We start from the raw sequence: 24,881 nt of genomic DNA on the forward strand, positions 1-24,881 counted from the left end.
AGACATGATGCAGTAAGGATATAATGAATAGTGAGTAAAGAAAAGCTGATGCTCTTTTATGAAACCACCCCCCAAAATAATCTATAATTACTTATCTTCCTATTTTCTTGTCAAGGGACGTTCTTCTGAGAGAATTAATATCTTTGTAGGTTTTATGCTTTTCTTAGCAGCGTGTAAAGGAACTCTTCCTTTGTTACCACATTGTATTCAGGTGGCAAGAAGAAATACTGGTTGAATATTTGTGCTTCCATAGGCTGGCCGTGCTCTGTCCTCATTTCCAACACTTCTAGCGCACAGTACAATGTTTTGTGTCCTGTATTCATGCTGTAACTTAGAAGTCTTTCCCTCTGTAACATAATGGTTTCCCTGTCAATTACTGCCATAAAAAGAGTTTCCTTTACAGACGTGTCCAGCGCTCGTTTTATTCGAGCTGTTTCTGAACTGGAACTCCTGGGCTTCATAAAGCCCAGCAAGCAGAAGACGGATCACGTGGCACGGCTGACCTGGGGAGGCTGTTAATGTGCCACCACAACCTTAATAAAGCTGTTCTTTGTAACCTGGTGCAATGGCTGTGCTCCCACTCAACCAGTCTTTGTGTAACTGAGTCAGTGTTGGAGATGACTGAATGCTGAGCTGTGTTCCGAGTAACTTCAGTAACCATTTTGTTTTTAAACATCTGCCTCCATACTGTAATGTACTGCTCATGATCCAAGTACTGCAGCGTTGCACTCATTTTAATGTTCTTTGATGTAGGATAGTCAACGCTATACTGATATAATTCAGGCTACCAAGCCAAAATGAGAACACTGGATGTGTCAGCTGCAGCAGTGATGAAGCAGTAGCATTAACTTGCTCATGATCAGATAGTAATTGAATCATCATTATAAAATGCATTCCAGATCCTTGAACTACACGTTTAGTAAAAAAAAAGACACCAAGCTCCCACCCTCAGCAGCTGCTCCGTGTCCTTCAAACCAGAAGTCATCACAGCACCTTGAAAAACTTGATCAGAAGGAAGAGGGAGGGATGGAATGATGACAGTGCAGGTGTTTGTTCTCTGCGAAGAGAAGCAAGCTGTACATTGTTCCAGTGAAGCTGAGCAGCACTAGCTAATTTGCTGTTGGGGAATTTGTGTCATCTATTGGCTAGGAGCACTAAAGCACTGCTCTTCTGGCATCTTCAGCCAGTAACTGCCTTGGGGACAGATCCTGTGAAGGCACTTGGCCCTGCAGTGAGAAAGCCAGGATGCTGAGCCCTGGCACTGCCCAAGTGACCCCTTTTTTCTCTGCTGCACACAAGCTATGCTACGCGTCTTACATGTCAAGCTTTAACTTTACGCACTCAAATTTGGGCAGCAAATGAGTTCATGCTGATGTCATTGTCCCATTTTCCAATCATGGAAAAACCCTTCCAAACTAACAAGGAAAAGCTGCTTTTACCTCCAGAACAGGGTGAAGGTCTGCTATGCATGATAAACATGATTGTCCTGCAGCAGCTCAGCTGTATGGTTGGAGCCTTCAGCTCAGCCTTCATCACCCAGCAAAGGGCTGCACTGTTAGAAAAACATTTAGACTGTGCTAAGCTGAATGGTAATTATTCAGCTTATTGCAAAAGACCAAGAACACCTTCCAGACTCTCAGCTGACTGCCTCTGCTTTCCTTTGGTTAGAGGTATGTAAGTGCTGCACTGGGTGCAGACATTCAGCTGTCACTGGAATCCTGATGCTTTCCTCTTTGCTGCATTGTACTCCAGCCTTCATACAGTAGTTGGGAACGATAGCAGAGCTCTGAAGTTTGAATCACATGAGTAAAATACAGCTGTGCAAGAACAGGGTAAGTCCTATCACAAAAACCTAGAACTTAAGCTATTTCCAAGGAGCAGATAGAAGTTATGTTAAAGTATCCTGAGAAAGAACAGGAGCCATGTATTTTTGCGTCTTTATAACTGCAGAGACACAAGTAATGCTTCCTGCTGTACTATGTTCTGAATGGTGTCAAGGCTGAGCAAGAAGAGTTATCAGCCTTTATAATGCCTAATCCTGCAATGTCGGAAGCATCTCAACAAAAACTCAAAGCAAGAACTTCTAGGATCTTGTAGAGCAACTGAAATTTCCTCTCTCCCACCAAATCGACTCCAGAGCCCAAGCTGGTGGCATTTGTACTTGTGAAATTTCCAAGCAGAAAGGAAATTTCAGTAGTTGTGGAATGCTATGTAAGCATTCTGTGTTCTCAACCTGGCCTATTTATCTTGCAAGTACACTTGAAAAATGGAAGTGAGCAGCAGAACAGCCCAATATCTGACTGCTCAGCAGGACGTGCAGCCAAGCGCACCTCACACTGCCTGCAACCTGCCACCTAATGTAGCCAAACACTAGACTGGGCCCCAGCAGCTCACTTTCAGACCTAAAGAGCTCAAATATTCAGTAATAAAGGGAAGCAATCTTTAACAAGTACACGATGTGCCCATGTAGAATGCATCTGTCTTCTCTCAATGTTTTTACATTTCTTGTAAATACTCAGAACTCACCCTCGCTCACCGTAGCTGACACTGTATGCAGTGCCCGCAGCTTTCAGCAGTACTGCAGAAACCTCAACCCAGAACGTTCACTGTTGGAAGAATTCACTGTTTTTCTCTGCTGTAACATTTGAAGGTTTTTGCTGTTCCCTGATAGCCTCCTTGCTGATTTCAAACACAAGAAACTTGAGAAGGTAAACAGTGAAAGATCCTATTGCAACAGTAAGGCAGGACAAACCACTGCTAAAGCCAAACATTCATCCTCACATATTTCACCTGAGAATTACTTCTCTGCAAAGTCACGAGCAATGCTCCACAATGGGAGCACAAACCGGCTGTGGAATCACACAGGTAAATCAATCATTCCCAATGACCAGCTCATGACCAGAGCGAGCCTTCACAGCACAGCTCCTGTCCACACTGCGGTAACAGTCCTGCTGTGTAAGACCACATAGCAGGTCTCGAGCACCAGCACAGGACTGCATGCATCCCCTTCCTTTTCAGCTTTGAAAAACACTGAAGAATCTTTATTATGTGCTTCCTTATCTAGACAAAAATCAACACACAATGTACATGCTGCTTTCTCACTTTACAGTAACCAAAGTCTGCCTGGAAAGATTTTAAGCATCACTATCTTAAAAACAGGTTAACCAAGATCTTTAACGCTGCAAAGCTGCAATGAACTGCCCTCTATTTGCCTTGCTTTTGGACTGCAGATAAATAGAAATAGGGAAGAAAAAAAAAAGTTACTCTTACCCCTTTCTAATGTATCTCTAAGCCCTCCACAACACCTCTGAAAAGCTGCCAAAGCAGATGTGTTCTTTAAGCACCACCAGACTCCATCGCATAACCATAGAAAAAAAGCAGCCAGTCATTTTCCCACCAATGAGCATGCTAGCTATTGCAAGCCTGATGTGTGACAGTCATCACATCAGCTATCAATCACTGAACTCACAGAATGGAGTCCATCCAAGCAGCAGGTAAAAAAAAGACTTCAAAGAATGCAACCTTATTTTCCAAAGAGGCGCAGATGAAGCACACTGCAGCGGTGATGCACAGGCACCCGCGTGGCATTCATCTGCCAGCAGGCTGTTTACTATGCATGAACGTGGGGCAGCACAGGAATAACTGGGTGCTAGCATGACATCACTTCTTGTTTCTAATGGCTCTTAATATCCTGAAAATTAAGATAAGCTGAGACACAATCACAACAGCTGTTATTTTAATTCTACCACCAACTCTCAGGCATGTACTGTTTTCTGTCAAGCCAGATTGAGGACCCTTGGAACACAGGTGATAAAGGAGGTGCAATGGCATTCTGCTGGAATTCTGCAGTGGTCCATCTGGGAGCTTTCCTTGTCTGGACAAGGTGAACACGTGGGGATCTGAGGAGTAAGGAGGGGCTGAGAACCCCAAGGCAGAAAACAGAAGTGACAGCCCCCAGCAGTTCTGTCATTACGTTCAGCAATGGAAGACCCAAAAGTAACAGAGTTCTTATCTCGACCGCTCCGAAATACAGTTAAGAAGAAAATATTCTTTTTAGAGGTCAGATAAAGTCAAATAGACTTTGGGAAAGCATGCAGAAAACAGATACTGCGGCTTTGTGCATAGTTCTGCACCTATGTCACTACTAAAGGAAATAAAATTCATGAAGAGCCACCATGAAAAGCCAAGTCACACGGCTTTTCTAGAACCCTACGACTGTGTAGATCTACCAGCTGAAGTTACAATTACATTTCAACTAAAACTTTTCCCCATTAATTTGAAGTGGAGGCATACAGACTTCCACTTAAGCAGAGGCTGACAGTAAGTGAATGCAGAGAACACTTTAACCAAGAGATTACTCCAAAAAAGCTCCTGAGTCCCAGAAACATAATCCAAGTAATGTGATGAGCAATACTTGTACCCATGGCACAGAGATCTGGAATCACCGTGTAGCAACAACATTTCAGTCATTTACAGTGACTCAGAACCGCACAGACAACGGCAGCCACCCCTGATACAGCAGTTTGGAAACAGCTGAGCGTATCTAAGAACAAACTCCTGGACCAGCACACAGAGATTGCACACCTCCAGCTCTCCCAGCACCTGGGTAGTTGCAGCTTGTGGTGCAAGCAGCCGCTCTATCTGTGAGCACATCTCCTTTGATGTGTCACTCAGAACTGAAGGAAGATGAGCACAGCTGTTGAGTCAGCGGCAGTGGCTTAAAGCAGCACTGGCAGTTGTATAACAAACATGCCTCCGTAACTACAGACCGCATCCAACCTAACACAATTTGCGGCCTCTGAAGGCTTACGTAACATTTTCATCCACTTTTTTCCTTGTCTAAAAATTCTGACCCACCCACTGCTGCTGGTAAATAAAGTTTTCATTTAAACACTCAGATTTCAGTTTATTCATACACGGCAAAAGTTCCACCTGCGTATTAAAAACAAACAGATTAGAAGTAAATGTTTTATTCTTCCAACTAAATTCCAGTACTACAAGGGCAGTAAAACAATGATACACTGAAAAATTGCAGCAATAAACATTTGTTAAAGACTGAGAGAATAAATAAAAACTACAAAAATGAGAAATCATATAAACCCATTCTTAACCCCCAAAAAAGTCATGGAATACAGAAATGCCCTCCTTCACTATTTCACAGGCAGTACTGTGGGCTATTTGCTTAAAATTGTCCTGGGATTACATTCTAATTTAACTGTGATTACAGCTTTGTTGTAGTGCACAGTTATGAAAACCACACTAACTTCAGTCAGAAGTGTCATTCTACATTTTTATTTACACAACCAGTGAAGGGCAACTTCTAGAACATCAGCTTTAATCCTTTACTTTTTCAAACTTATTAACATAAGAAGCCAAATTGTAATGATACAGCAAATGAGGCCACTGGTATTATTACAGGTAGCAAAGGTCCACATCCAGGTGGTACTGACATCAGGGAGCACTCCAAAACCAGTTGCTGCATAAGAGTGGTTGCCACTGACAAAAGCTTGAAATAACCTGTGTTCACAGGGGGAAAAAATATGGCATTGCTGCAAGTCATTACTGGGACAGCTTGCAACAATAAAACGGGGTGGATGGGGCAGCCCACATATGCAGAAAATGTGATTCATGAAACGTCTGCGAAGAGAAAAAAAACAAGGATTAATAATGCAGTTAACAAGAGCCGGGTCTGTGCAAATCTGCTATGGCAGCACCCAAAGCTGTTCTGAAAATCAGCACGGAATGGGAGACGGCTCCGTGTTTTAAGCGAGAGCCGCATTCTATCACACGTCTTCCTTTCAACCTTGACTCTCCATACTGACAACGTCAAGCATTTGTACCGCGGGGCCTCGCTGAAGCCCAGCATCAAACAACAGCCATGTAAGCTACCGCAAGGTCAGTCACCTAACGCTGCTGCAGGAAGCGGAGGAAATCGATACTCACAACTGGCGGGCTGTTCTCCATATCGTCGCATGATTTGATCATGCGTGAACTTCACAAACGCGTCGTATTGTTCTGCAAGCATGAAACGTTACAAGTGTGAGTGTTAAGATTAACTCGGGCTGAAAAATATTTAAGGCTACTTTTCATACCATACAGATCATAGCAATTAAACACACATCCACTAGGAGTAGCTTCAAGTGACTTCACACAGCTCACAGCTGCCATTCTTCTCCAATCCCAAAGAACAACACTGCAGTACGTCCCCTAAATTAAAAGGATTTCCCACAGAAAAGCAGTAGTAGTCTCCCAGATAAGTGCATCACATGCACACACAAAGATCTCAATATACCTAGTACCTGCTAAGTCAGAATGTTTTCAAGTAACTCAATGTGCCCATTTCACAGATGCCTATTACAGGCAAAGGAGTTAAGCAAACGTGGCATTATGGTCAGTGCTAGCATTGGAAGTGTAACTTCTCACTGCTCCTATCACTATCAGATGTAAAAAAATTAATGAAATGGAAACAAAGAAGTATGGGAAAAGGATTTGCTACAGAGTTAGAAATACTTTCTGCCAGGAAATCAAAAGCACAGACAAACTAAAAGCTGAGATGCGAAGTGGCTAGCGCTTGACTAATTCTAGTCACAAAAGCAGCCACAACAGGGAGATGCAGCTGACTCTGAACTTCATGAGAAGAGCCACTGTGTGATCTGAAATGGAACTGAGATATCAAACGTATTTACCTGGCTTTGAACTAAGCATTATTTCCCAGAAATACTATCATTTCTATGCACACATCCATACATTCGCAATATTTTGTTCAGTATTAATAGTGCACTCATCAGCAGGATATCACCTTTCAGAACTAGGAAATTGAACAAGGAGAGTAATATCTACCAGATGCCGCTCCTCTCCATTCCCCTTCCTCCCTTGTGGAAAAATACATGTGCAGCAATGTGGGGTGTTCTGAGAAAAGGGCAAGGTCAAAGAAGGCAATCTTCAACCAAAAATGCAGTTAGATTTGGAGCAGTTCCTAGTCCCACAGGTTTGCCCCATTAAAGTCCCCATCCTCTTGCAGGGAGGAGCTTCACCTTTGAAGTAAACAGCGTATCAGTAATCAGCAAGCAGTGCAGCAGCAGCCCAAAGCCCGGCCATCTGAGGACGCTCCTCCTTGAGCGAGCGGGCCCAGCACTGGGCCCAGCACCGTGGCGGCCAGTTCCCCTCTGCCCACAAGCACCACCTCTGTCTCACTGCAGTTCTGACTGATGGCTTTTCAGCAGCCACGTGAGGATCGTAGCCAAACAACAAAATAACACAAAGAGCAGATTGAAGGATTCGATGCCCAGAAACCATTTCCAAAACCAACAGCAACTAGAACTTTCCCTGAAAGAATGTATTAAAGGCCAGAAATAAACCTACGAGCTTTCTTCTTTACAGGTTTAAGTCCACACACACAGCCACTTTGTAGCACCGTCTCTGCTAAAAATCTGGTTTTGGTAATTTTAAGAATCTACACTTAATGAAAAACCCCTTCTTGTGGCATTCAGCAAAAGAAAGCTAAGGAATCCAAAGGTAAAAGTGATCTATAGTAAACTGATGAAAACTCAAATGAACACCTGTAAAGATACTTGTACCACTGGAACCCCCTAGGACAGGTTTTAGCTACTTCAAGTCAAAAGATGGCTAAATGCCACAAATACAAGCCCTGTTACTATGAATACATAACTTGAACTGCAGTAATAGAGCTATTTTTCACAAGAGGGTTCTAGAACTGTTTTCAAGCAGAGGTTTCACTTAGCCCCTTGCGGTCTTCCCTCTGGTTCTCAAATCTGCAAAGGATTTTGCAAACCCAAATTTACACTAACAGAGGTTTCAAATAACAGAGACAGGAGGGGAAATCGGGGCATTACAGAGACCTCACCTTTCCATTCATCATTCCATCACTCACACTACATGAAAAGCAATTCTGCTCACAAAGAACATGGCAGAGGAAAACAAAAAGGGCAGTATCTGGCTAACTACCTCCAAGAAAAGAATGATTCAGGAAAGGAATGAAGAAAATATTCAAAAATTCCACTCAGTCACTTGAAAGAAGCTAGTCAGTATTCGTTACACAATTTCCAGCTACATTTTCATTAATTTCACTAGTCTGTAAGAATGAGTTATCACCTCACTGTACAGAGCTAAGAAAAGGATATAATCACTCTCACTTTCTGTCAGCAGAAAGATGCAAGTGGTCTTCTGTGGGAGGAATTATGCTCAATTCTTCTGGCAGTTTATTTCTAAACTCCTGTGTAATACTAAGAATTCACTACTGGTACGATATATGGGATGCAATAACTAGTTCTTCTGGAGATCACCCTACAAGGAAATAAACGTAATCTCATCTCACTGTATGCTGCCCTCGGGCCCTGAGAGAAGGTGCTGTTCTCCTTCCCAGAAGTTCCCTTTCAGACTGACACAAGAGCACACAATCCCAGAGGTTCTTGCTGTAAAGAACTGCAAGTTGGACTCAAAGACTGAGACAAATCAATGAGCTTATCTGGTCTTCAATTAGTTATTATCATCACTGCTAAATGAAATGCATCTAAGAATGTAAGAAAGGACTCCATTCCTAGCATACATAAGTTAGAAGAAAAAAAAGACTCTAGTTTCAATTAATCAGTCTGAATCAGGTTGAGAAAGAAAAATCTAGAAATGAAACATTAGGTCCAAAGAAAACTTAAGTATATAGGGCTAGTTATATACTGAAAAAACACTGACTTCAGGGAGGCAGATCAGAAAGCACAGAACGTGAACACAGACTCAGGTGCAGACACAAGGCCGCTGTGTGCAACCCAGCAGTCTGACACAAGCCTGGTGACCTTCCGCAGGAGCGACGCCAAGAAGGGCTGCCTCCTGAATCCAGAGATTTGCTAACTTTAATCTGATGGGTTTTCAGGTGGGACACAAAGGCAACAGGTATTCAAAAGCAAGCTCACTGCCAAAGAGTGTCCTGAAACGCTCGTTACAATCATACTAAGCACTAGACACCACATCATATTGTGAAGGCACCTACCTCTGAACACACCAAAATTAGGCCCTCACACATTAGCAAAGCACTTAGAAGACACTGACAACTGAAGAAAAGTCCTTTTTACAGTGCTGGCATTTACAAGATCCTTACCAAAAGCTAAGCTGACACGAGGCTGATTGGTAGAAAATGCAAGAATTCAACACAGGGGAACAGAAATGCAGCTAAATTACTGACACTGAAGCAGCTACCCAACACCACTGGCAGCAGTGTAATGTAAGTACTGGGAAGAGAAAGGGAAGTCTTAGGTACTGTGTCTTCTTGCCAAATTCCAGAAAAAGGAAGTCAGTTTCCAAGCAGGAAAAAAAAAATCCTTCACAAAGAGCTCTTAAAGAAGTAAAATAGAAAGTCTTTCTGGCAAAAAAAAATGAAGAGGAAATGATCAATTCCAACACGGCAGCGAGAGAAAGTTCTGTGTGAAATAAAACCTCTGTTTCCATTGATTAGTAATACCCAGGAGTCACAGCTTCTATCCAAAGCAGCGCAGAACAGAAAATCCTATCAAAGAGTCTACACAGCTTTATCTGCCCTGTATGCAATCTCATTCCTTCATCAGACTAATTCAGGGAAACAAAAACACCATGGCATAATACAAAGATGAGAAGGAAAAAAAAAAAGCTTTTGAATTCATGCTAGCACATTATTTTGACCTATTAATATACCTGCAAGTTTTGTGGTCAAAATTTCTTCATACTCTTCACGAATTTTCTCTTCACGTTCTTTCAGCAAACGTTCACAGATCATTCCAACTTGTCTGAGAGTAAACAGAGGCTGTTCTTTTTTCAATGGTGATGATGCTGCAGATGAAGTACCTAAGACAGAAATATTGAAGCATAACCCAAGTCCTGCTTGCAAGGAGCTCAGAGCCAGTACTATAACCTGTTTTCCTCACGCCTTTTACACTAAAGGAATTTTACAAATTATTTGGAGAAGAGTTTCTGTGTTTCTCTCAAGAGTTTCAAGAGCCACTTGAAAACTTCAAATTAAAGAGAATCTTAGCTGTAAAAGGAGGACATCTCTCTCAAAAACCAGGAGCATTACACAGTGTAGCACAAATGACAGTTGCCATTTACAAACTCAAGCTTCTATTTTATATTAAAACCACAATGTACTTTTGCAAAGACAGCTGCTTTGTAACCTTGCCTATTACAAGATCAGTGACAGGGAAAGAAGAAAACCTGGTAAGCTTCCAGATTAATGCTATTATTGCCCCCCCAAAAAAGAAACCGTAGCTGGTGAGAAAGTGCAACAATACAGGCGGCAACAAGGGAAAATTATTTCCTCAGAATCTGAGAACGCACACCAAAATTACACAGAATGCTCTGGTTACCTGGCAAAGCTGGTCCAGTAAGAAGAAATGCATGTGGCTGTGCATCAGTAGAACAACAAGGATCTGTCTGCTGGAAGCTATTTTCTAAGTGTCTCCTCTTCTGCATGCGTTTGTACTCCTGTTTTATGTTGTACAGAATTTGTTCTAGAAGAAAAACAGTAAAGGAATTAAACCTAAACTTAAATTTCAGCATTTCACTTAATTTTATTTCCACGAGAACATCAAAAGCAGATGACCAAGAGATGCTAACAACTAAACTCCTAAGCCCCCAAGAATGGTAACATTTCACCCAGGACACAAAGCAAATAATGAAACTAACTGAGAAGCCTAAGCCCAGAGCGTTTTCACAAGAAAACACACGAGCAAAATACATTATTTGTTACGGTCAAGTGCCAGTGCTGGGCTACTGCTAACAACAATCAACAGTCTAATTTTGAAAAGCAGGAACCAAAAACTGGATGATACACACAGATAAAAATTAAGCAGCAAAGTAGAGAAGGAAACAATTCTGACCAAACGTTCATAAAGCAGCTACTGCTTAAACCCTCCAAGAAGTGGAAACCAACAGGAGAAAACAAATGCCATCCACAACACTTCACAGCCTCAGATCCATCCAGATGAACCCTGTGGATGGATCAATAGCCTCTTTTAAGAGAGGATGGCAAAAAGCAAGTCAGCATTTGACCAGCACTGGGTAATACAGCAGGTGCTTCTAATAATCTCATCTCTGTTGGGATGAGAAATTCCAAGGAAAACAGCAAGCCCTGCAACAGCATTATCAACTCTATGGCACTTCCTCGCTGAAATTCCATGCAACAAAAAGCTCTCAGGAACATCAGAGCCACAAAATGGACATCCCTTGGAAAAAATGCCTTCCCCCCTACTTCTCCAGGAGACCTTCAAACAAAGAGAACTCCAAAGACTCCCTTTCTACAACAATTCTTCTAAATGCTCAAACCTATTTACAAACCAAACAAAACCGCATTTCCCTACACTGCCTGCTTCCCCAACACTCAGCTTCTAGACTTACAGCAGAGGTGGCCTTTCAAGGCTCACATGCACACACACCGCTGTGATTGTGTCAGGGTTGCAAAAAGCTCCAACTCAGTTCCTTCCTGTTTCTGTTCAGTGCAACACCATGAAACCTTCTACACCAGTTTTCAGTGTTTGTGAACCAAATGTTCTTGAGGTACTACACTGGAACATTTCCTAACAAGCACCCATATGAAGCAAGTTAACTTCAGCAAAAAGCACTTTCAGTAAGTGGCTGAAGCCTGCGCCAGATCAAACAGAAGCAGACATTTGTCAATTTCTGGTTCAGAGGTTCAGTGGTGGTGGCTGCTTTTTAATTGCACGAGTCAATCTAGGGGCTTCCCATTTGCAGGCAAGGAAATCAATTCCAGCCAACAGAAGTATCAGCACTTTCTCCAAGGAGCTTGTCTGGATGCTGCTCCTGGACTAAGAGTGTTCTGCAATTCATACCTTTTCCATACTACACCCTTGTGTACACACTTGTACAGTTCTGTCCCTTACAGTAACTTGGTTGAAAGAAGCAGCAACTGCAGATAACATAAGGAGCACAGTAGGGAAATGAAGGAAATTGAGGAAGGTGGAAGCTGGAGGATTCCCACTGTTGTAGGACAGACTATGAACTATACTGCACTGTGGTACGGAAATACACAGATAGGTTGAAGACTCAGGCTTCCCGAACTGAAGCAGAATCCCAGGTAGAACTGGTCACATAGGTGCTGTACCAGATGTTGGGAGCTGGCATTGCAACATTTTAACTCAACAGCATTAGGGCAGCAAAACAATCCTCTTCCTCAGAATCAAGTGCTGTTCCGGCTCCAGGGACACTGTTCACCTCTGAGTGGGAACCCAGTCAGCTGATAAAGTCACACCTATCCCAAAGCTACAAGAAACACCATCTATGCTCTAAGAAACCTGACTGCAAGGATACACACTGTATTTATGTTACCTGGTGAACATAACTGTGCATGGATCCTCCGCTGCAACTATGTGGTCTTGGCCACATTTTGCTTTACAAACTCTGTATGAACTGCAAAAATATCAGCCAAATTTGGGGCATAACAACTTTGCTAAGTCTTCTCTATAGCTCTCTTTAGTATTATATACGTAGAAATATTTTCAAACCAGATTAACCTCCAAAAATGTTAAGAAAAAAATCTAAACAGACTCCAATCAACGGTTTTAAACAAAAAGCCATCAGCCAGGTTTCTTCCAGCCCTCACCATGTCTGCAAATTACACAGAAAATACTCAGAGAGAATGTATAAAACCCAACCAGATCAGAAGGAGCACGAGCAAGATAAAAGGAGAAAAAATAAGCGTGCACTGACTCTGGGAACAAACAGTACAGCTGGAACAAAAAGTAAAGTTCCATGCACCAAGGAATACACAAATATATCAATATTACAGTAGCTTCATCTACTTCTAATTTGCCATCTTCTAGTATTGCTCTGACAATCATAAATCGTAGGAAAAAAGCTGTGGACAGATCTACTGCAACATCACCTCCCAGTAAAAGCTCCTTTGACAGCCTGCACAGCAACACTACCTTCAGGGAAAGCTCTGCAACTTAAACTCAGCAGAGCAGAAATGACAGCAGCATGCTTGTCTACACTGCAAACAGCCACCAGGTAAGAAAAAGACGACAGAAAAAAGCCTGGAACCCGAAGTCCCGCCAGAAGACTTGGGCACACAGTTATCCTGTGCCGGCTAACAGAATTCCTACATACAGACGGATTCAGGAGATGTGAAGCAGCAGTGGTGAGCGCACAGAACTGGCCCACAGGTGGGTGCTTGGCACTGCACTGCCAGCAGCACGCAAGCTGGCTGTGCCAATGGCAGTGATTCACCTAATGCCCTCCACTCATAAAATGAAGATTAGTAAGTGAAACCCGCTCGTTTAACACAGCACCAAACTATTCAACAACTCTGCACGTGAATAACTGGACTTGGAATATCTGAAATCAAGCAGGCAGCACCGAAGACTGAGTAGGTCTATTTTCGTTGATGTATAATGACATAAAACCTACCACTTGCCTTCACAATTGGTTTTAAATGCAAGCCTGAATGATAATTTGATGTCACTGAACCAACGCCTGATTAAATCGATCTGGATTTCATTTGAATGGCATCTCTTTGTAAAAACATTTCACTTAATTATTAAGGGATGCACTTACTGTATAATTTTCAGGAAAGCATAAAACAGCTGGAGTGCATCCAAATTCACTGAAGGAATACAGGCAACACACATTTATTCACATTCCTTATTTTTACTAATGCTTCTGCTTCCAAAAAGCTTTCTTGCCTTTTCAAGTTGGTTCTTAATTTCCTTCACTTTCAATTCACTCTAGCCGTTCTCTCTGCAGTTGATGACTGAATTAAAACGGTCGTTTACCTGGTGTCAGACACAGGACATGTTCCTTTCGTGTTCCTTAAATAAGGAGGCCCAAGCTGCCTTTTTTGAGTTATTTCATTTAATGAATTACTTCATACATTAAAATCTAGAATCTGGAGGTGTACTCACTACAGAAAACTCAAATTAACTAAGCCTCTCTAAGACTATAAAGCTGAAGCGAGAACACGGATGACATACATCAGAATTTGTTAGCTATTTTAAATTGGACTCGCTGCCATCTTCACTGGTGCCAAAGTTCAAGCAGACACTGTCCTTCAGGCAGCAATCTTACGTACGATGATAAGAGGTGGTGTGTTCCACACAACTATCTTTCTCTGCAGCCTACCCTCTGTTCCATTTTAACTTCCCATCCCATTGGCTGTAGATACATCAGGAGGCACACAGCTGCCTGCCAGGAAACACTGGGCTGAGGTGCTGAGCATGAGAACTGGGCCTGCTCCATCTGGGGCAGCGGCAGGAAAAACCCACACTGCCACCACGCTGCAATGCATGAGGACTTCTCAGGTGACATTTCCGATTCAGAAGTGACCATTGGTGCTGGGCACAGGCTATGTGCTACGTGTCCCCTTCTCCATCCTTATTTAAAAGGGCCAGGTTCCAGGCCAGTGTAAAGAATAAAAAAGGGGGCTGCTGTCAGCACGAGGGGGAGTCAGCCAAATAGATCTGAACACAATGACATGCATGGAAGGTTTTTCATCTAGAGTGCTGTATACTAAGATCATGACATTAAATATATTTGTTCATTTAACGCTGCAATCAAGCAAGGACAGCATTCACCCCAGTCCTCCTTCTGAATCTGAGATGATGAGGGAAGCAGAATTACACACTTCATGCTGCTTTCACAACCAAGAGAATGGAACCTGAAGGGGCAAACCAGAATTCAAGCTTGGCACCTGCAATATGATATGTCACGCTAATGCATTACAAAGCCAAATGTTTACTTCCAAGGAGTGATGCCTACTTCCTTCAACTCACGATAAGAGACAAGAAATTATTCTTTTTCATCATTCTGTCATCTAATTACTCCATCCTGACCTGTAATTGCCTAGAAATTACGTACAAGGGCAACAGTCGTTCCATCTGAAAAGGTAACAAGGCAAGCAATTATTTTCTCCATTTTAATAACCTCTTATCAACCACGAAGATGCCAATTGTTTCCCCTGAAGGATTTTTCTTTTTGGCTTGATTTTCAAGCTAGCAATTTCACATCTCAGTTCCCGACTTCTCCCATTTAGCTGAAGGAAACATTGGCAAAACAAGTAGGAAGGTGACTCAATAGGCTGAAATCAGAGTAGCACTTTTTCCTGGCCTGAAATGGAAGCTACAGTTCAGGTTTCAGTTTGCAATGTCACCATTCAACATATGCATTCAAACCTCAGCCACGCCTGAGATTTTGTCTAAGTGAATCAATGCAGTGCTCTCCTGATGCCAGCAGCACGCATCTCAATGGCTCCTAGCTCCTTTTGAGGCCAATCTGTTCCACTGCTCTAGTCCAGGCTTTTCACCCTTACTCGACATTTGGTTGAAGATGTTACCACAATCCAAATTTGGATCTCTCCAGACACACAAAATCAATGTTAGGGTGCTAGCGTCTCCTCTGGACAGGACAGCACTGCAGCAATGCAATGGATTAACAATATTCCCCAGTTGTTGTTTTTGGCTTTTTATCTACATAAACAGGGACTCCACAGACACAAGACAAATTAAAACGGTCCACATATTCCTCTTCTTGCTTTGGTCACAGGCATCGATTGCTCCAGTTAAGTTTCTTAATTAGGCACGCCGTGTTAGACTTCAGTAACAGAACGTATGCTTTTGGAAAGCATGCTCATCTCAGAGGAGCAGGCTCTAAGACAGAAAGCAGGAAGGGTACAGTGCTGACACTTGGCAGCAGTGCCTGCAGCTCCAGAAGCACTCGTCACGGATCCTGCAGCCCAGAATGGGCTACCTCAGGAGATTCAATTACTTGAAGGTTCTGCTTCTCCCACGACATGCCCGATGCTCACGCACGCATTAGCTCATCCCGCAAACGTGTTCTTTCAGGAAACCCCAGCGCTCCCGATCAAGGGGTTGAGCGATGAAAAATAAATCAAGCGACGCAAAATGTATTAGATACAGCAATTAGATCTTTCTCTTCACACACAAAAAAACGGCGCAGTGCATCTATCAGACTTGCCACTGAAACAAAAAATTTGCTTCGATATTTTATGACACCGAAGACCAAAGGCATTTAACATTTATAGTCGCCACAGGAATCTATACAGAAACTTCTCATACAGATTAAATTATCGCATCCAGATGCCGTCATTACGCGCTTTTTCTGGTTTTTGTTCTATTTTTTTTTAAAGGGGTGGGAATGTTTTGTTTTTAAAATCCTAATGATTTCTGCCATACTGGAGCACAATAAGAAGCCTGGCATCGCGCCAAAGCAATTTAGCAATAAATACCCACGCCAATAAAAGTTAACAAAACAGAAATTAGGCAGAAGGAGATGCGGTGGTACCAACGCATTCCAAACCCACTGCGTTTGTACACTGGAAATGCAGAGCTGGCCTTGGCTGCAGCCCGAGCAGAGCTTGCGGAGAGACGCGGCTCTCTGTTTGCTCAAGAGGACAACCGAAAGGTCACAGGAGGACAGCCTATGGGGAAGGCTTGCAGCTCTTCCTACTCAGAAAGGTCAAAGTCATTTTCTTGCATAACTTTTAACATTTTTGGTAATTAGACCCAATTTTTCAGATTACTCTGTGAAAGGAAAGGGCATATATTAAAGAAATTAAACTGTTTCCTGCTTATTCATCTCTCACAAGACGGCGTCTCACAACCAACTCTGTCTGCCATCTCTTGACTACAGCCATTAGCCATCAGACTGCCACTGAAGCAGCAAACACCAATTGTGCACACCCATTACCAACAAGCACATCAATTCAATAGTTTCCATACGCCGTCTGATTTCCGACATTATCCCTGCTTGGATCCCAACCAGTGACCCGAGGTGAAGCTGCTCTCCATAACCCCACCCACTGCCATTTCTGGTTTGCGACACCACTGGGGGAATGTCTGAGTACACCAATGTTTCTGATGGAGAGAAGAACTGCACAGTTTGCTTGGGGATTTTTAAGGGATTTCACAAACTGTTTTTTAATACTACATTCTTTTGGATTCTGCTAAGTTCTAGCTGCAGCTTATCCTCTGATTCTGAAATAGCAGTGTGGAAGAAAGCTACCCATTGCGTTTGTTTTCTCAGTTACTGAGCCCCAGCCAAGGATCCTGCCAACACCACCCCCCCTCGACCCTCACCAGTTGGCTTTTTGGACTGCACCTCCCGCTGGGACCTCAGCCTCAAGCATTCAGACACGTGGGCTTCTAGCACTAACGTGCCCTTGAATTAAGCAAACGACTTGAGTGCAGTACATTCCACATTCTCTAGCCCAAAACGTGACCTTTCATCAAGGTAAAACTGCGAGTAATGGTTCTCCAGCAGAGAATGCAAAATTCATCCAACACAGAATACAAGAAATACTGCCACTTCTTCCTCGCAGACTCAAAAATGTATGTAACAGCTTAAAAAACAAGACAGCATCCTGAGGACCGCTGAGGAAAGGGAACACGCATAGCACATGACCCAGCCATGCAGCTCTCCAGCCCCTTCTCACACAGTCCACCCACTGGGCCATATTTCAGCTACAGCACAGCATGTGCCTGGTGACTTGCAGATGTTTCTAACTACCTTCCCATCTCTGTCATTCCACCCATCATCAGTTGCAGGGCTCTAACCAACAGAGCCATTCGGAACGCACAGATCAGGCCCACCACAAGCAAGAACTGACAACCAAGCAGAACTGAGGTACCGTCCCAGCAGTAGGAAACTGCTCAGAGCCATCTTACATCAGGCAGTTGTGTCCTACATGAATGTGCTTTTAAGCAGGTAACTCTAGATGCAAACAACAGTATCCAGAATTACCAAACGCACTCACAGAGTATGCTCAAGTAATTGGAAGGTCAACTCCACAGAAAATATAGACGGCTGGCCACAATTACAGTTTGGCTGCCAAATTCATTGAGAAACTGGAAGTGACCTAACAGCTGTTCAAATAACCACAGAATATTAAAGCACTCTTGTGAGATATAAGTTTCATCTTGAATAAGCCTTGCCTCTCAAACAAACGTGTCGTTTATTTGTCTATGACCACTCTGTAGAGACAGCTGTTTTCTCATCTGACTGCCACACTGTGTTCTTCGCTCTCTGCACCTCCCTCCAGCAGTTCAGATTCTGCTTCCAGATAATCCGTGTTTGAAATGATTAACCATGCGCTAAGTTCTGGTGCTGATGTATTTTCTGCTGGGTGAGTTAAACAGCACCAGGTAGAAAAAAACCTTTTTCATGAAGTTAAAGTACCGGCATTAGGTTTCATATCAAAGTAATTTCATTAAATCAAATTCAGATACTTCTTAAGTACTGGAATTGTGAGCATTACAGGAAGAGCCTGAGAAAACTCTAACTGGAGTGAACTCTGGCTATTGTTGTGCATTTCTCAATACAGGAAAAAAAAAAAAAAAAGAACCAAACAGTGACTCAGCTGGGAAGACTTGTAAAATCTGACTGGAATTCTCCTCAGAGAGAGGGCAAGATTTATCCAACCCAAAAGTACACATCCGCATCAGGAATCAATAGAATGGCCTGGGTTGAAAAGGACCAAACTGATCATCTAGTTTCAACCTCCCTGCTATGTGCAGGGTCACCAACCACCAGACCAGGCTGCCCAGAGCCACATCCAGCCTTGAACGCCTCCAGGGATGGGGCATCCACAACCTCCTTGGGCAACCTATTCCAGTGCTTCACCACCTTTTTATGGTCAATGGAGAGCAGTGAATACTTTTCAAGTACTCTTTGCCTTGTTCTCAGTCAGAGCTGTACAATAAGCCATCCATTTGTTCCACAAGACTATCCAGAATCCCACAAATTATTAGGTCAGATAGGCATTTACAAAATTAGATGGGGCAAATCCCACAGAATGTTTCAAATGGCCCCTTTAAAAGCTCTATTTTGTTCACTGGGTATATTTCATTTCATTTCAACATGCCACAATCCCCCTAAATTCAACTGAAAGGAAAAAGTAAGCAAGCTCCTTCACACTGACATTAGCACTCTCGCTGTGTAATTTCTTTTGCTTGGAACAGAAAACAGAGGGAGCTTTTACACAAGGGCCATGTAAATGTGCACAACTTGCAGACACACTGAGCCTTGCTCAGGAGCACTCAGTGTGCTCACAGACATTTTGAATCACTTTTCCTTTTATTGTACCACGGCTCACACAAAACACCCTCACCGGTACAGAACCACCTTCCCACAAAGATTACAGCCCCCACCTCTGATTTTATCAAGAGATGAGGCCTGGATCCACTCAACTTCAGTGACATCTCTATTCTTAAGAGCCACAATCACTAACAGTACGACAGGAATTCAGGTATAACCTCAAATACTGCCATAGTAATCATCTCTGCAGAAAATTTTATTGATTCATCTCCTTCCAGCAATACACATGCACTTGCCAGATGATATTTCTATTAAATATTCATAATCTCAGCTCTTCAAACCCCAGAGGAACAAACCAAAATAAATCACTGCAATGAAGCCACACATCTTCTAGAAAGAATCAAATGAATTCCGGTTTTGAAGACCTATCTCAGCATGCATATAAAGCCTTACTGTACTGGGGAGTGCACAGCGCTCATTGCAGACCGCTGACTCATTCGAGATCTTTTCCTAGAGGTTCAAAAAAATAGCAAGGCATCCATGCCAAGTGCGAGTACTTTGTATGCCCTCCGTACACTCCCCTCCCTCAGAGCTTTTCCTTTGGCTTTTTGGGTTTTTTGTTAATATCTGAATAAAATCCGAAGGAAAAAAAAAAAAAAGTGTCCTACTGTACAGTGTAGTTTCATGAAGCAGGAATACTGAAAAAAGGAATTCCCCCTACGTGGATGGCAGCCTGAAAGCACAGTGGTCATCTGCTTGGTCAACGCCAGTGGTTTTTCTGGGGCAAACTTCTGCATGGAAGGCAGCAGTGCAAAAAGCTGAGCTATGACAATTACAGAGGGCTCCTTCCTGCACACAAAGGACACAGATCTAATACCTCATCGCTGCCATCACTACTGGCTGCAAGCACAAAGTGAGTGCGTTACTGGAAGCTGCCCACTGGAGTAACCGTACGAAGGGACAATCGGTCACAAAACCACACAACCCTTAGTTGGAAGGGACTTCCGAGGACCATCTAGTCCAACTGCCCTGCAAACCTGCACGCCCAGCCAACATTCGTTCTTTCTTCTCTTCGTGCCCAACGGTACCACCACGAGCTGAGCCGACCCGCGGCGCTCAGGGCCACCGGCTGAACCACCTCTCCTCGCACGTTAAGAGCACGGGCACCATTCTCGCCCAACGTCTCCGAGGCGAGACGGCTCGCTCTCATTTTATCTGCCCTAGAGGCAGCTCACGCTCGCACTCAACCGCTTTCATCGCTCGCTTTTTTCCACCCGAAACTTGAAGGATGCCGCAGAATGGGTCACGTTCGGGGCGGCGACGCGCATTAAAGGCCGGCACACGGGATCGCCCCTTTGTTTTATCCGCTCGGGCCTTTCCCGGCGGCGTTTTGCGGGTGATTGATGACGGGCCGCCCTCCCCGCTTCCCTCCCTTCCACTCCCCCTTGTCGTCCCCCCCACCCCCACCCCACAACGTCTGGGCGGGGGGCGGTGGCCCCCCGAGTCCGTCGCTCCCACCCCCGAGAGCAGGGGGGCTCCGAGCGGGTCCCCACCCCGCCGGGCATTTCCGCAACCGGGCTCGGCCCTGCGGCTCTCCCAGCACCGGGGAAGAGGGGGGTGGGAAGAAGACGGAAAAAAAAAAAAAAAAAAAAAAAAGGAAAAACGAGAAAAAAATAAAAGAAGGAACCCCTCCGTGCCCGCCGCCCGACCTCACCGCCCAGCTCCCCCCGCACCCCCTCCCCTGCTCGGTCCCTCTCCGCAGCCCCCCCGCCCCGACCCCTCTCTCCCAGAGCCGGCCGCCCGCAGCGGCGCTACCCGCCCCCCTTCCTCCCCGTCCCTCCTCCCCCTCTCCTGCCGCAAACGGCCATTTCCATTGTGTCTCCGCCGCGACGCTGCCAAGCCGAGCGGGGCCGGCCCCGGCCTCCGCCGTCGCCAACCGCCGAGCCGACGTAAAGCGGCCGGGTTGGGTGGGGGGAGGGCCGCGGGACCCCCTCCTCCCCTACGCCCTGCCCGCAGCCCCCGGGTTCCCCCCCCCAATCACCTGTGGTGAGCCGGGAGGACACCTCTCCGAAGGGCGAGGGCTCCATGCGCAGGTATTTCTGCGGGGAGGCGAAGGAGGAAGAGGAGGCGGCGGCCGAGGCCGGGGCTGACAATGGCGCACATCGCCTCCGCTTCGGGGACGCCGGGCTGAGCAGCGGGTCGAAATCCAGAGTCCTTTTCAAAGTGGCGCCGCACGCCATGGCGCCGGGCGGCGGCCGGGCCGGGGAGCGGGGCTCGGAGAGAGGGGACGGGGAGACGGAGGCGAGCGGCCCTGCCCGGAGGCGCCTTCCTCGCTATCTAGGGTGGGAGGGAGGGAAGCAGGGGAAGGAGGGGGCCGCTGCGTCAGGGCCTCCGTCGCCTCCCTATCGGCCTCTCTCAAGGGAGCGGCCGCGGCCCCAGCCCCCGGCGGCTCGGCCGGCCGGATCCCCTCTTATCGCCCGTCCTGCCGTAACCCGCGCTCCGGCGGGGCCGATTCCGCCCGCGGAGGGTCGCGGGGCGGGCGTTGGGCCGAGAGGTGCGGAGCTGGGCCCGGTTACCCGGCTCGCGGCCGCCGATGACGAGCGATGGCGGCGGGGCCCGAGTGGCGGCGGCGGCGGCGCTCCCCTCTGTGACTCCCACACCAGCAATATGGCGTCAATAACAACGCCGCGGATTCAAAAACCAGCCCCCCACACAGCGCCTGCGCACCTGAGGCGGCGGCGGCCGCGGAGGCTCTGGGGAATTGTGGTTTCCCCGCCCCCTCCTCGCTGGTCGGCGGAGGGCTGCCCGCTGGGGGCGGTGCGACTACAAATCCCGGCGTGCCTCGCGCCACCCGGCCCGACTTCCGGGTTCTGATTTAAATCCCCCCTCGGCAGCGGCGGTGGGGTGTGTTGGAGGGCGGTTGTGGGTGGCGGCGAGGTGGTGGCGCCTGCGGGGTTCGGGGCCCCTGGGGGAGAGGTGGGGGTTCTCTAAAGGTGATGGGCGCACGCCGAGGGACAGGAAGACGCGCTGTGAGTGCCAGGCCCTGCGGGCCGGCTGCGGGGCTGCTGTTACTTGTGTAGGCAGCGCCGAGCAGGTCCGGCAGCGCCGATGTGGCCGCAGGGCGCGTGTCAGTGCCTGAAGTGAGGGCAAAGTGCGCGTTGCGGCCGTCGTGTGGGGGGACAGCGGGGGCAGAGCGGCTGGGGTGGCAGCTGAGAGCTCGTTCGAGGCGGCCGTGCTGTGAGCAGTCTCCCAGCTCCGGGCTCCCTTACTGAGGGAAGGCTTGTGGCTCCAGCCTTATGTGGCAAGGGCTGAGCTCCTTCCTGTTCCTGACTGAAGTAAACTGTGTCACAGTTCAGCACAGTGGAAATGTGAACAGGAGGTGCTAGGCCTAAAAATGTGTATAACCTCAGCTTTTATGTGCCTTAATTTAAGTGTTAACATCAAAATGCTGTCCTTAGAAGACTAAATGGGCAGGATTTTAATGCTTTTGTTTCTGTGTTTTTTTTTTTTTTTTTTTATAATGAAAAATAAGCTAGCATTTGAAAAATAAAAGCATTGCTTGGAAGCAAGTTCTTGCTTTGTGTGTTCCCTTTGCAGTATGCATATCATGAAGCCCAGCAACACCCCACAGTCTAAACACCAACCTGCCAGCAGTGTGGCTGCACACTCTTAGCCTAGCTGAGGCTTTAGGTGGTGGGTTGACCTGGCAGAGCCCTTCTGCCCCATGAAGATAGAAACGGTAATTACTAATGATGTGTGTTCTCTGCGGCAGATAGCTAGTGATGATGTTGGGGCAATGAGGAGAAATTCTCCTTAGGTTTACCTGAATTGCCTTGGCCTGAAACCAGTTACAGAAAATACAGAGTGATTCCTCTGCTGTTATCTTTTCCTCTGTGCAGAAATACTCTGAGTATGTCCTTAGTAAGGAGAATGCTGACAAGCCTTCCTAAAACAGTACAAGACTGGAGAAGTGTACTGATGTTGTTAGTGTTGTAATTGTCCTACTATTACTCTACCGGTATAACTCTTTCTGTGCATGTTCTTCTTAGGAATAATGCTGGCTGGTTTTCTGTTCATTTAATTTGTAATTTCCATTGCATTTCCCTAAGCAGGTAAGTTTCCCTGTATTCATACAGCAGTTTCAAGTATACTTATTGAGTGCTTTGCCAAGCAAGACTGAAGCCAAACTGAGGAACTCATAAGTAACTCAGCATGCGTATGAGGCAGTTTCTTAGTTTGGAGTGCTCTGAACCCATACAGGACTGAGACAGCCACTTCTGCCATCATCTATGTGCTGAGAAATGTCTGTGTTGGGTGCAGTATTCATAGAATCGTCTGAGTTGGAAGAGACCCTTAAGGGTTATCTGGTCCGACCCCCTGCAGTGTTCATGAGCCAGCATTGTGCCTTCGTGTCCAAGAAGGCCAATGGCATCCTGCAGTGTATCAGAAGGGGTATGATTAATAGAGAGAGGTTTTCCTCCCCCTCTACTCTGCCCTGGTGAGACCACATCTGGAATATTGTGTCCAGTTCTGGTCACCTCGGTTCAAGAAGGAGAGGGAACTGATTGAGAAAGTCCAGCATAGAGCCATAAACAATGATTAAGGGAGTGAAGCATCTCCCTTACAAGGAAAGGCTGAGGGAGCTGGGTCTCTAGCTTGTGGGAGACTGAAAAGTGACCTCATTAATGTTCATAAATATGCAAAAGGTGAACATCAGGAGGATGCAGCCAGGTTCATCTCAGTGGCATCAAATGATAGAACAAGGGGCAATGGGTGCAAGCTGGAACGTGTGAGATTCCACGTAAATATGAGAAAAGCTTCTTCACATTAAGGGTAACAGAGGGAATGGACTGGTGAGAGAGTTTGTAGGGTCTCCTTCTCTGGAGACGTTCAAAACCTGCCTGGATGCATTCCTGTGTGACCTGATCTAGGTATTCCTGCTCCAGCAGGAGGATTGGACTAGATGATCTTTAGTGGTTCCTTCCAATCCGTGACATTCTGTGATTCTGTGATTATGGACACCTACAGCTAGATCAGGTCTCTCAGCATCTCTCCAGCCTGACCTTGAATGTCTCTGGTGGTGAGGCTCCACCAACAGTCTGGTCAAGCTGTACTGAAAAAGTTCAGTTAATTTCTAGAATAACCAGCATTTCCACAGTTAATATTTGTGCTGTTTAGTGTGTGTACTTCATGTGTACACATACGTGCTCTCTGCCTTCTGCAGGAGGAAAGATTCATTTACATCAACTCACATGACACTAGATCCTGAGAACCATTCAGGTGTATTTGCAGTCGATTAAGACAGTCTGGGAAATCAAGCAAAACTTCATCAAGATAAGCTAATAGAAAGCAAGCTTTTGCCAGCACAGGCAGCAACTATAATAGTAAGCAATTGATTAGAACCATGATTGTCGTAATCAACAGTTAATCAGGCGTTATCTGACCTTTAATTTGTTGAACTAAACTGAAAAAAGTCTGATTTAAGTCAAAATAAGAATTCACACAGCCCTTTGCAGTAAATTAAACCCAGTTAAACCAATGTAGCTTTGCATGTAGACAAACCCTAAGGCAGCAGTGTCCAACAGCAGTGACAAAGTGTTTGATGGTTGTCAGAGAACATGTGTTTTTACTTTCATTGTGGCAGGAAACACCATAGGGTCAAGGCTGCAAACCACTGTTTACGTTGTTCTTTCTTCTACTTATTATATAACCAATTTGCAGTGTCCCATTATGTGCTGCATAGGGTGCTTTTAAAATTAAACTATATGTTATAGGCATGTTTTAAAAAATAAATGCCATCCACAAGTTTTATTAATGCTGGGAATGGGAGAGCATAT

The 24,881-nt window shown here is 45.3% G+C and overlaps 2 protein-coding genes across 3 annotated transcripts in view; one reads left to right on the top strand and one right to left on the bottom strand.

Moving 5' to 3' along the window:
- ORC3 (origin recognition complex subunit 3) overlaps positions 1-4,832 on the top strand; it is a 42,620-nt gene extending 37,788 nt beyond the window's left edge. For both annotated transcript variants that reach the window (XM_048937863.1, XM_048937864.1), the window contains exon 20: positions 414-4,832. In XM_048937863.1, the coding sequence (XP_048793820.1) occupies positions 414-519 (106 nt within the window). In that variant the 3' untranslated portion in view covers positions 520-4,832. The remainder of the gene's footprint in view (positions 1-413) is intronic.
- Positions 4,833-4,954: 122 nt separating this feature from the next.
- On the bottom strand, positions 4,955-21,410 carry AKIRIN2 (akirin 2). Its single transcript, XM_048937871.1, has 5 exons — positions 21,086-21,410; positions 10,347-10,490; positions 9,679-9,828; positions 5,944-6,015; positions 4,955-5,637 (listed from the first exon to the last, which is right to left on the bottom strand). The coding sequence occupies exons 1-5, from the start codon at positions 21,282-21,284 to the stop codon at positions 5,627-5,629; spliced, it is 576 nt and encodes a 191-aa protein (XP_048793828.1). The 5' UTR covers positions 21,285-21,410; the 3' UTR covers positions 4,955-5,626.
- Positions 21,411-24,881: the final 3,471 nt, after the last annotated feature.

Source organism: Lagopus muta, chromosome 2 (assembly GCF_023343835.1).
Source record: "Lagopus muta isolate bLagMut1 chromosome 2, bLagMut1 primary, whole genome shotgun sequence".
In the NCBI taxonomy this organism is placed as follows: domain Eukaryota; kingdom Metazoa; phylum Chordata; class Aves; order Galliformes; family Phasianidae; genus Lagopus; species Lagopus muta.

Excerpts from the sequence above, each read along its gene's own strand:
- AKIRIN2 (XM_048937871.1), bottom strand. The coding sequence starts at position 21,284 with ATGGCGTGCGGCGCCACTTTGAAAAGGACTCTGGATTTCGACCCGCTG. Across the intron at positions 10,491-21,085 it reads GTCCTCCCGGCTCACCACAG|AACAAATTCTGTACAACATA; the intron begins GTGATTGGGGGG and ends TTTTTCTTCTAG. Across the intron at positions 9,829-10,346 it reads TACTGGACCAGCTTTGCCAG|GTACTTCATCTGCAGCATCA; the intron begins GTAACCAGAGCA and ends TTTCTGTCTTAG.